Here is an 11036-nt window from a genome sequence, read left to right as displayed (position 1 = left end):
TCCCAAAGGCTCCTTTTTTGGCATCACTTTCAGCAAGCTGACCCACAAGCAGGTCCAATGTTGCAACACCAAGCTAATTTCAAAATTCAAAATTTCCAAGACGTTAGAACAAAAAATATTTAAAAAGTAAAAAAAGGAAAGGTACAACTCCTATTACATACAACTCCTATTAGCTATAGTTAATAGCCATACATAGATCAATGGGACAAACATATGCGCATCTACCGCAACATATCCCAACCCCTATATTTTCTTTGAAATAAAATTGAAACCAAGTCCAATTTCAAAGACCCTTTTCTCTCTCCTTTCCCCTTTTCTCTCTCCTTTCCCCTTTCACTTTCAAGTCCAAATCTTGGTTCCTTAATTATAGATCTGAGGTTTAGAATTTTTCATTAGTTGAGAGAGAAATAAATTAAAGGGAAAATTTTTAACTATGGAAAGTTTAATCGGATTGGTGAATCGGATTCAGAGAGCATGCACAGCTCTAGGTGACTATGGCGGTGGAGATAATGCATTTTCTTCACTATGGGATGCTCTTCCTTCAGTTGCTGTTGTTGGTGGTCAGGTAGGTCCTATTTACCTTATTCGGTTTCTTCATTTTTCCCAGGTGGGGTTAAACTGGAACTTGGATTTAACTTAGGGAGATTGATAATTACTAGATCCATGTCGGTTAAGGTGGAAATGAGACTCTTGTATATGGGTTTATGTTTAGATTTTGATTTTATGTTTTAAAAAGGTGGAATCTTGATTTATTCTTTTATTTACCTCTGCTGTTGATTGTTCTTAAAGTAATCGTTTTTGTGTGCTATTTTTTGCTGAATATGGAGGCAATGAGATTCTTGAATATGGGTTTGTGCTGATTTTGGTTTTTAAGTTGTGAAAAGTTGGAATTTTGGTTATTTTTGCCTCTGCTAATTGATTGTTCTTAGAGTAATGTTTTCTTTTAAGCTAATTTCTTTGTGAATTCAGAGGAAATGCGACTCTTGAATATGGTTGTGTGCTGATTTGATTTCAAGTAATGAAAAAGGTGGAATTTTGAATTTTACCTTTGTTATTCATGGTTATAGGCTAATACTGTTTTTGTTGCTTGCTTGCATTAACTTAGAGTTCTGGAAAGTCATCTGTGTTGGAAAGCATAGTAGGCCGAGATTTTCTTCCTCGTGGATCAGGTGAGTTGCTTTGATTACTTTTATCTTTATCATAGTTTTACTTATAAAATACTTTTATCTCTGTCATTCATCATGCCATTCTGACCTAGTACACTTCTATTTTACATAATTATCTGTGGTATCTATTCAGGGATTGTTACAAGGAGACCGTTGGTGCTGCAGCTTCATAAGACTGATGACGGACAGCAGGAATATGCAGAGTTTGGTCATCTGCCGAGAAGACGGTTCACAGATTTCGGTATATCGAATAACCTCCATTGTTTCTTATTCTTTTGGGGCATTAGTTTAATCTCCCCCCGCCCCCACCCCGCCCACACACAAACCCCCTCCCAAAACCCATAAACCCATTCTGAATTATCTTTACTCTTTACTAAGTCATGACAGCTATGATGTTGAAGTAACTAAGAGACATTTTTGCTTTTAAGTGAAGTAAATGAGAGACATGATTACTTGTACGTAGAAGAGTAGCCATATTCAGTAACTTAATGGAATTGGTGTTTATGGAGACGGACCAGTTAATGTTAGTTATATTAGTTCGTTCTTTCGCTCTTCTTTCTCTCTCTTAATTTGTGTGTGCATGTGAAGCGACATGTATGTGTGCCCTCGAGCGCGTGTATCAGCAGTTTTACCTATTAGTATTTGATTCTGATTCGACAAAATATGTGTGTTCATTATGACTTTTTTAACAGCCGTTGTCCGCAAGGAGATTTCGGATGAAACTGATCGAATCACAGGGAAAACTAAGCAGATTTCTCCTGTTCCTATCCACCTGAGCATATACTCTCCAAATGGTATGCTGTCCACCATTTCTTTTCATGTGCTTAATGATTCATTTATGGTCCCAAAGTAATCTTTCTACATGCAGCAGTATGTTTTCTAATAGTTTCTGACCACAGTTAAGTATCAAAAAAATTTGTTTATGAAGTTGGTTATTTCACATACATGTCTGCTTTTCTAAATTTAAATCGAAGATGGACTTGATCTTTTGGTATTTCGTCTTAACGTTCTCATCTAATACCAAGAATGGGTGGTCTTTTCTCTTGTTCCTTTTGGTGGGTGACTGCTCTAAAGAGCATAGAATTCTCTCTTTATCGTGCTAACTCCATATTATGTGTTTTGTCTTGGCAGTGGTCAACTTAACACTGATTGATTTACCTGGTTTAACAAAAGTGGCTGTTGGTATGTTCTATACATCCTTTCATTATTTGCATTCTTTTTAAGTCCATCAAAGCTGTCTCCAATGCAACAATACTCATTACTGCAGACGGGCAGTCTGAAACCATAGTTGAAGACATTGAAAATATGGTTCGAACGTATGTTGAGAAGGTAACGAGAAACTAATTTTACTTTGTTATGCTGCTGACATGTGCTCGGTTTGTATCCATCTCTTCATCTGAACTCTTTCCTCTCATGTAGCCCAACTGCATTATTTTAGCAGTTTCTCCTGCCAATCAGGATATTGCCACCTCCGACGCAATAAAACTTGCAAGAGAAGTGGACCCCACAGGTATAATCTTTTGATATTAACATTTCGGGGACTCGAGTCCAGTAGTTTGAGTACTTGTCAAAGAGTATCCATATTTTGGGAAATGTACAGTGCTCGACTTTGCCATTATCGTTATCATGCAGGTGAAAGGACATTTGGAGTGTTAACCAAGTTAGATTTGATGGACAAAGGCACTAATGCTCTAGATGTGAGTTTTATTTATTTATTATATTACCTGGGAATTTTTTATTTTGCTTAATCCATCTATATTAATTGCTTCATGAATTGGATAGCATATCCAAATCTCATTCTCTGAGTCTTTGTTTCACTTTGTATACTATAATTTGGTAGCACTACGAGTAGTTGATTCTTTTTCCTTGAATTTAAGGTTCTTGAAGGAAGAGCTTATCGTTTGCAACATCCCTGGGTTGGTATTGTGAATCGTTCACAAGCGGACATAAACAAAAATGTAGACATGATCTATGCAAGAAGAAAGGAGCGTGAATATTTTGCTACCAGTCCGGACTATGGGCATCTGGCTAGTAAAATGGGTTCAGAGTACCTTGCAAAACTACTTTCAAAGGTATCTATTTAGTTATTTTCGTGTAAGGAGGTGTTCCTAAATAAGTTAAGCAGAGTTCATATTCAGATTGTTTCCATTTCAGCACTTGGAACAATTTATTAAGGCAAGAATACCAAGTATCACCTCACTTATCAATAAAAGCATAGATGAGCTTGAATCGGAAATGGACCACCTTGGAAGGCCTATTGCTGTTGATTCTGGCGTAAGCTCTGACTTCTATATCTCTCGTTGCTACTGTTGATTAAGAGATTTTGCTGATCTCAGTAACTGAACTGGTCTATTTCAGGCTCAACTGTATACCATTTTGGAACTTTGCCGTGCCTTTGATAAGATATTTAAGGAGCATCTAGATGGAGGGTAAGTGGATTACTTTTTTGTGTTCCTTAAATTTCCAAATATTAGGGAAATTAGTACCAAGACTGTGCTAGTCTCATATTGTTTTCAGCTTAATTCTCGTTATCTATGATGGGACTTTTTTGTTTTTTTTGGGGGTGGGGCATGGGACGGGGGATGAGTAGAGTAGAAAGAGGACTTTCGGATAAGAGCGTACTGAGACCACCAAGTGTAACACATAATCTAACTTCATTAGTGTAGTGCTTAAAAAAAATCAAAAGGAACATAGTGGAGAACCAGAAAGCAAAAGGGGGAATATATAAATTGGTGACACATTTTGACCATGTGTTCACTCTATTTGAGGTTTTTTGTAGACATTGGTCAAACTTATTCATGGCTTTATATACCCTTTTTTTTGAGGGGGAGAGGGATGGGGATGGACTAGAGTTGAAATAGGGTTTCGGCAAAGGGTGAAAAAGGACCACCAAATATGACATAGTACCCATAAAACACAAGGAATTTAAATAAATTTTACTCATGAGAACTTAAAAAATTAAAAGGATCTATAGTATAGTACCCATAAAACACAAGGAGCTTAAATAAATTGGCAACATATCCCAGTATACACGTCACACTCGTCTATCTTGTCTGTAAAGGATAAACTTGCTTGTACTGATTCAAGATGAACTTCCAGCTTATTGCTTGGTTTGCACAATCTGACATGTATTAATCTCTTTTTGTCGATCAGTCGACCTGGTGGTGATCGAATTTATGGAGTTTTTGACAACCAACTACCTGCTGCTTTGAGAAAACTCCCGTTTGACCGATATCTTTCTGTGCAAAATGTGAGGAAAGTTGTTTCAGAGGCAGATGGTTACCAGCCTCACTTGATAGCACCTGAACAAGGTTATAGACGGCTAATTGAAGGGGCCTTAAATTATTTTAGAGGCCCAGCTGAAGCCTCTGTTGATGCTGTAAGTAATTGTTAAAAATTTATCAGGGCCAAGTAGTTAATGCTTCTTATCGACATTAAGTTTATATGCAACTAACCCTCGAAACTACATATCAGGTTCACTTTGTGTTGAAGGAACTAGTGAGGAAATCTATTGGAGAATGTCAGGTAATGGTGACCAGGCAGCTGGATTGAATTCTACTTTTTCTACCTGCCCTCTCGCAACCACTTTCTCCCTTTTCCTATTATTTCTAAATGTATATTGGTGGAGCAGGAGTTGAAGCGGTTTCCCAGTTTGCAATCTACAATAGCTGCAGCTTCTAATGAAGCCTTAGAAAAATTTCGGGATGAAGGTAGAAAGACGGTAGTAAGACTAGTGGACATGGAATCATCTTACTTGACAGTGGATTTCTTCAGAAAACTACCTCAGGAGATGGAAAACCAGAAAGGGGGAAAGCCAGAAGCTACTGCTGCCGTAGACCGATATGGAGAATATCACTTTCGGCGGATTGGTTCAAATGTATCATCTTATGTGAATATGGTGTCGGATACATTGAGGAACACAATCCCCAAAGCAGTGGTTTATTGTCAAGTTAAGGAGGCCAAACAATCTTTGTTAAATTACTTCTACACTCAGATTGGGAAGAAAGAGGTACTTGCTCAGCGTCCCTTGTATATTCGTGTTTATTTAATTTTAAGACAATCTTTTGTTCATTCCAAGATCAAAGACTCATAAATCTGATTCAAGCCCCCCCCCCCCCCCCCCACACACACACACACACAATGAAACTACTGTTATTTTGATTCGACATATAATCTCTACCACATAACTGAGTTTTAAGGAGGTGTTGAATATTATAGCTTAGAATACAAATCTGCTGAGGTTTGAGTTGTACGTCGGTTAAGTTGTTTTGGAAATATTGGTTACTCTTCAAAGAAAGACTGCATCATCGAAATCTTGTCATATAGGCACTGGTTCTTGTTAGTGTAATAACAAGCGAGCGAATTGATAATCGGAGGAACATTTTCCTTAACCAATATTCTACGAGCATTAGAATAAGATAGAATTTAGTGTATCTAGATACAAGTGCTGACAGTTCTGTGAAAATTTATCTCAGGGCAAGGCACTTGCAGAACTGTTAGATGAAGACCCTGCATTGATGGAGAGAAGAATGCAGTGTGCTAAGAGGCTCGAACTATACAAGAAAGCAAGAGATGAGATTGATTCTGTAGCATGGGTACGATGAGATAATTGTGTGAGACCTTCTAATGATAGCACAAATTCACGACTTGGGTGAATCAATGTTGCTACTTGATCAGCCTAAAATTCTTTAATTGTTGTAGAATTTTCACATTATTTGGCTTGGATTGTTGCTTTACTATTACCATATTTTTGTAATACGACATATTCATTTGCCATTCTGCTCAGTTTTGTACTTGAATTTATACATGTGGGCTTTGAGTAATTTATAACTATCAGGGAATTTCAACAGATTAAAAATAGTTCTTAAATGATGTAAAAGTAGACCGAGACTCGATTTTATTACTCTTAAGACTTGATTTTTACACGGTAAACATCTTTCTAAAACGAACAAGAAAAGAAAATTAGGCATAAACCAAAACAATCGGAGGAGAATTGATCTCAACTAACAGTTTGGCCCCTTAAAGAATTACACGGTTTAACTTATTGAGGCAATAAGATTGGGATAAAAGTTGAAGGGGAAAAATGAAGAACAAATATGTGTACTATATGCGCAGAGAAGGATCATTTTCGGAGTGGAAGAAACGAAAATTTAGCTGGTGCTTTTCTGTCACTGGTTGGCTCAATCACTTACCATTCCTTTTCAGATTCTAGTATTCTTTATTTATAGTTTCCTTGATGTTCCCAAATCAAGTTGCAAGATCCTCAGCTCTTCCACTATACAGTATGAGCAAACATAAAAGAGAACCAAAATGAATGCGCAACTCAGCATACAAATTAAAGACTATTTTCCATCTTTTGACTGAACTCATGCCACTGATAAAAATAGGCACATGAAACTAACTCACAGCACCTTTTGTCTAAAAGACACAGGGGGTTGGGAGGGGGCTAGTCAATTGATCTATTAGTAGTATCTACTCTTGCTGTCCACCTTATCCAGAGAGAAAAAGAAGTATCTACTGTTGCTTTCATGTATATCTACTTTCACGAATTATCCGGAGGAAAGCAAATGAGTACCTCTAAGTCTCAATACATGATGTCAGAAAGGCTTACAATCAGAGTGCCATGACAGGAGCCACTATGAGTATCCTCTTCAACTTCCTACATAACAAGGAAACCATGTTTAACTTCAAACCTCCAATTTTCACCCAAACAATCACATAGTTACTACCCTGTGAGTATCAATGCCATGGGCTGAAGCTAAGAAAAAAATCCCTGAACGAGCAGGTTGTCACTGAAGAGGTGTCGTTGATGCATTCTGTAACAGCTTCACCAGAATCAAACTCATATCTGCTAGTGACATGCCACATCCAAATTACATTTAATATCTAAGTACCTGAATTGGGTGGATTCAAAGATATTCACTGATACATGAAGGAAATGAAACTAATATAATCTACCCAAGCAAAATAACTGCACAAATCCTTTGTCATTTTGGATTGAACATGAGGTTATTAATTTGATCAATCCGAATATCAGATATAGGCTCTATAGGTTGCTCATTGTCGTCTATTGAAGGGCCATTGCTCAATGGTTCTCTCGTGAATTCATCTGTAGAACAGACCAAATGCAAACATCAATAGCTAGATCCCACCATTGCATCACATGTTCTCAACAGACAATGCTAAAATTTTGTTACGCATGTGCAAGACAGAAACTCAAAGAAGATCCTTTCCACTGCCATAATGAGAAAGTCAGCTTACAATTACCATATATCATGCTGAAAGAAGTTGGAGGAGGGGTAGCCAAGAAGTTGAGACCAATGTAAAATCCTACAGCTAGTATTATAGTCATCATCGCATAAGCTGGCACAGCCAATGCCCAGTACCTGAAAAACGAACATCAATTTAACAGGAAGTTACATACATCTTATGACAATTAGTAACCAGCTAAGCTCTTAAGTCTTAACCAAGCAAATTATTTTCCTCAGACACTCTGCAAATGCTTTAAGTCCCTTTCATGCAGTTGTACACTTCTAAAATGTGGGAGCAGTATATCTCAATATCTGAAATGCATGCAGGTAAGGAGTTTATATATCAAAATTTCATACATTTTGTTTTGCATTTGTTTAAAAAATAGGTGAATTTCTTTTTCAGATTCTTTTTCAACCGAACTCCATTAATGATTCATAGTTTTTTTTTCCTTTTTGCACAAACCGAGAAACATTTTCTCTAATGGTGTCTGCTTGGGAAAAAAAGGTCGAAAAGATTTTAAAAGTCTCCGAGAAAATGTTTCAACACTTCTTGGAAACAAAAGCCAGTTGCAGTCATGAAGCTAAGCACAACCCAGTTAATTGGAATAAAACTAGCCAGCTTCTGGTTCAGGAGTCAAACAGACCAATGAAGCTAGGCTCAATCTAGTTAACTGCAACTACATTTTGTTTACCTGCTCGGATAGTAAACAATACCCAAAGAATGCAACCAATTTTCTGGAAGATATGCCCACACCAGGAAAAGAACTGTCCACAAAAATAATAGAGACAGATCAGACTTCCCTATGCGTGAAATCAAATTATTGTTGCAACCACTGGAATATAAGTGAAATTAGGTTAAAGCAAAGCAGACATACATACAAAAGACGAGAGCTCAATGCTTTACGACAGACAACAGATTGTAGAAATATCAACTGTTTTCAACGTTTGCAGAGTAATATATCCAGTCTAACATTGACTCCCAAGAAAAATGAGTTCGCAATTCGACCCTTTATCCAGATACTGGTAGTGCTGCACAAGCAGTTGCCACAAAGGCAAAGCAGTGGAACCAAAAGGGAAGGCTCACAAGTAACTTTCATGCCATGAAGAACATTCCCAAAGAAGATGAATGCATAACGATAACATTACACCACTAAAGATTCAACTGTATTGCCAGACCATGAAATCAAAGGCAAAAGCAAATATTCAAATAAATGGATATATTCCAAGTAAGAAACTAAAAGAATAGACCTGTAGCAACAACAGTAGTAATGGAGCCAACAAATCCATAAACTTCAGAAGTCTTGGGTCCTTGATCTCCAGAAACACCAAATCCTGAACCTCTGTCATCTGAATCTGGAAAGAATACAGTGGTCGTCCTATTTTTGGAGAAACTTAAGATCCTCCTAGGGCTATTAACGGAACGAGGATCTTCCCAACCTTTATCTTCCGGCATCCCAAGATCACACAAGGGCCAAAGCGTCACTCTGAATAAGAATTAAAACTGCCCAAAAGATTCCCAAAACACCCAGAGCATATATATTAGTACTAAAAAAATCTGCAAGCAGCATTAACAATTTCCACAAAACACCCAGCAAGCAAAAGCATAACAACCATGAGGATCATTAGTTGCATAGAAATTATGGAACTAAAGGCGACTAGCAGGCGTTTTCGTCCTTATATTTCAGCTCCATCTGAAAGGGGAAGAAAAGACGTCCCAAACAGGTGTGACATGAATTTCACTCGGAAAAAGTTGAAGTATCGTGAGTGAAACCATTATTTCACTCGAAATACTCCTCAAACAAGTTTTTTCAACTTTAAAATTCCTTATTTCAAGTTGATTTGAAATCGATGGCCAAACGAAGCATTTCATGATTGAATAACTAAAAGAACGAATTTGTTGTCAGTTTTTACTATTAACTGTTCAAAGTACAAAAGAAAAATAGAAAAATAGGACGTGGCTAATTCCTGGAAAAATTTAGTCTGCTGTAAACTCTAATCAATTAGGTGCTTGTGTTCTTATTACAGAATGCTAAAATGCGGTGAAAAGACAACAACAATAAAACGTCTCTATCCCAGAACTAACTTTGCTCAGCTAATTTTCTAGTATATACTCTGAAAGAAAATGAAAACAATTTGAGAATGCAGAAAATCAAATACCTGAGAAAGTCCTTTCTCAGTGGCGAGAAAATTGGGGAATTTTTCAAGTCCTAATTCCAAATTCAGAAGTACCCCAACTCTTTTTTAATATATATTTCAGCTTGATCTCGGGTATAAATAAATCTTAGATAAAAAATGGGACTCACAACAAGAACGTAACAAACATAATATTTGAGTTTCATTTTAGATTCGATAAACGCAATTCCAAAAATTATAATAGTACCCCAAAAATGCAATTATATAGACATATTTCTGAATTAAATCCACAAGAGAAAAACTGCTCACCGAGTTCCTTCAGCTGCTACCCAATTTGGAGACATCTCAGTTCTGCAATTGGAAAGGATAAAGGAAGTTTTGAGTTGTGACTTCTCCGGCATGTAAATCTCTGTTTTATCTTCATTCATTCTGTTAAAACAATTGGAACCATTTTGTTTTTTTCCTCATTAATTTCTCAACACAATAAATTTTTATAATAGCAAAAATAAATTTTTTATAAAAGAACATGCATAGGAAAATGTATCAGGAAAACTACTGCGAAAAAAATATAAAGCCAAAAAAATCTAAATAAGAGCATAGGAATGACTAAGTTCTCGATTAATACTCTTTTAACAGGGCATATAAGTTAACCAGAGTAAGTGCCATAATTTGAAACTTATGGGTTTAACATTCTAATTTTTTTTAAGTAATTGGATTCTAAATTAACAATTTATACGTAATTTAATGCTTTTTTTAAAAATAAATACATAATTTGGACAACCGAACCCGTATCCAAAAAGGGCTAGCTCCGCCCCTAAAGTTAACAATCATTATATAGAGAAAAAAATATAAGTGTAATTCCTCTTCCATTCCCTTCTTATTTATATGATGTTCATAAATAATTTTAATTATATAAAATATGTTACACCCCATATCTTCGTACGAAAGAGTATTCCTAAGTTAATTGATGTAAGCTCAGAAATGAGATCATCCCTAAGAGTACATAAAGTAAGTTAATCATGTTACCTTGGAGATTACAAATCTTTAAGATCATGGATAACAAGTATCAAGAGGGTTGAAAGGCTAGGAAGCTAAACAAATTGAAGAAAATAAGTTTCGTCGAATATTGACAAGTTGGAAATGTTATAACGTGTACTTTTTATGATGAGACTAGGGTGCTCAACAAGATAAGGGGGTTATATTATGAGTTATTTTAGTCGTATGATAGTCGTGTGTTATGTTTTTAAGTCAAGCAAGTTGTGGAACAAAAGTTGGCAAAGATCATCACAAGTTACATTCATAAATGTACTAAAAATTAGGTCAAATGAAGATGCGGTTTTCTCCCAATATACTTGGAATTAGGGGATAATCTATCTACCAAATTGAAGATGTATGAGTCTATTTTCTAACGCATTAAACCGTTTGTCAATACGACATCAGAGTACAGAGATATGTGCGTTCCGCGAGACTGCGCAGACTACTAGGT

The 11036-nt window shown here is 36.3% G+C and overlaps 2 protein-coding genes across 2 annotated transcripts; one reads left to right on the top strand and one right to left on the bottom strand.

Moving 5' to 3' along the window:
- The first annotated feature begins 222 nt into the window (after nucleotides 1-222).
- Nucleotides 223-6024, top strand: LOC107811739 (phragmoplastin DRP1E). The gene is made up of 15 exons (XM_016636732.2): nucleotides 223-565; nucleotides 1106-1169; nucleotides 1300-1407; nucleotides 1859-1960; nucleotides 2298-2348; nucleotides 2434-2495; nucleotides 2586-2676; nucleotides 2799-2863; nucleotides 3044-3238; nucleotides 3321-3440; nucleotides 3525-3595; nucleotides 4320-4545; nucleotides 4641-4691; nucleotides 4798-5175; nucleotides 5642-6024. The coding sequence occupies exons 1-15, from the start codon at nucleotides 434-436 to the stop codon at nucleotides 5768-5770; spliced, it is 1845 nt and encodes a 614-aa protein (XP_016492218.1). The 5' UTR covers nucleotides 223-433; the 3' UTR covers nucleotides 5771-6024.
- A 446-nt stretch (nucleotides 6025-6470) lies between these two features.
- On the bottom strand, nucleotides 6471-9997 carry LOC107811740 (phosphatidylinositol N-acetylglucosaminyltransferase subunit P). Its single transcript, XM_016636733.2, has 5 exons — nucleotides 9860-9997; nucleotides 8666-8918; nucleotides 8110-8182; nucleotides 7434-7552; nucleotides 6471-7275 (listed from the first exon to the last, which is right to left on the bottom strand). The coding sequence occupies exons 2-5, from the start codon at nucleotides 8868-8870 to the stop codon at nucleotides 7154-7156; spliced, it is 519 nt and encodes a 172-aa protein (XP_016492219.1). The 5' UTR covers nucleotides 8871-8918; nucleotides 9860-9997; the 3' UTR covers nucleotides 6471-7153.
- Nucleotides 9998-11036: the final 1039 nt, after the last annotated feature.

Source organism: Nicotiana tabacum, chromosome 7 (genome assembly GCF_000715075.1).
Source record: "Nicotiana tabacum cultivar K326 chromosome 7, ASM71507v2, whole genome shotgun sequence".
In the NCBI taxonomy this organism is placed as follows: Eukaryota; Viridiplantae; Streptophyta; class Magnoliopsida; order Solanales; family Solanaceae; genus Nicotiana; species Nicotiana tabacum.
The sequence above is the reverse complement of the archived record's forward strand: the minus strand, read 5'-3'. Positions and strand labels throughout refer to the sequence as shown.

Excerpts from the sequence above, each read along its gene's own strand:
- LOC107811740 (XM_016636733.2), bottom strand. The coding sequence starts at position 8,870 with ATGCCGGAAGATAAAGGTTGGGAAGATCCTCGTTCCGTTAATAGCCCT. Across the intron at positions 8,183-8,665 it reads TACTACTGTTGTTGCTACAG|TTCTTTTCCTGGTGTGGGCA; the intron begins GTCTATTCTTTT and ends TTTTGTGGACAG. Across the intron at positions 7,553-8,109 it reads ATTGTTTACTATCCGAGCAG|GTACTGGGCATTGGCTGTGC; the intron begins GTAAACAAAATG and ends TTCGTTTTTCAG.
- LOC107811739 (XM_016636732.2), top strand. The coding sequence starts at position 434 with ATGGAAAGTTTAATCGGATTGGTGAATCGGATTCAGAGAGCATGCACA. Across the intron at positions 1,408-1,858 it reads AAGACGGTTCACAGATTTCG|CCGTTGTCCGCAAGGAGATT; the intron begins GTATATCGAATA and ends CTTTTTTAACAG. Across the intron at positions 2,496-2,585 it reads TTCGAACGTATGTTGAGAAG|CCCAACTGCATTATTTTAGC; the intron begins GTAACGAGAAAC and ends CCTCTCATGTAG.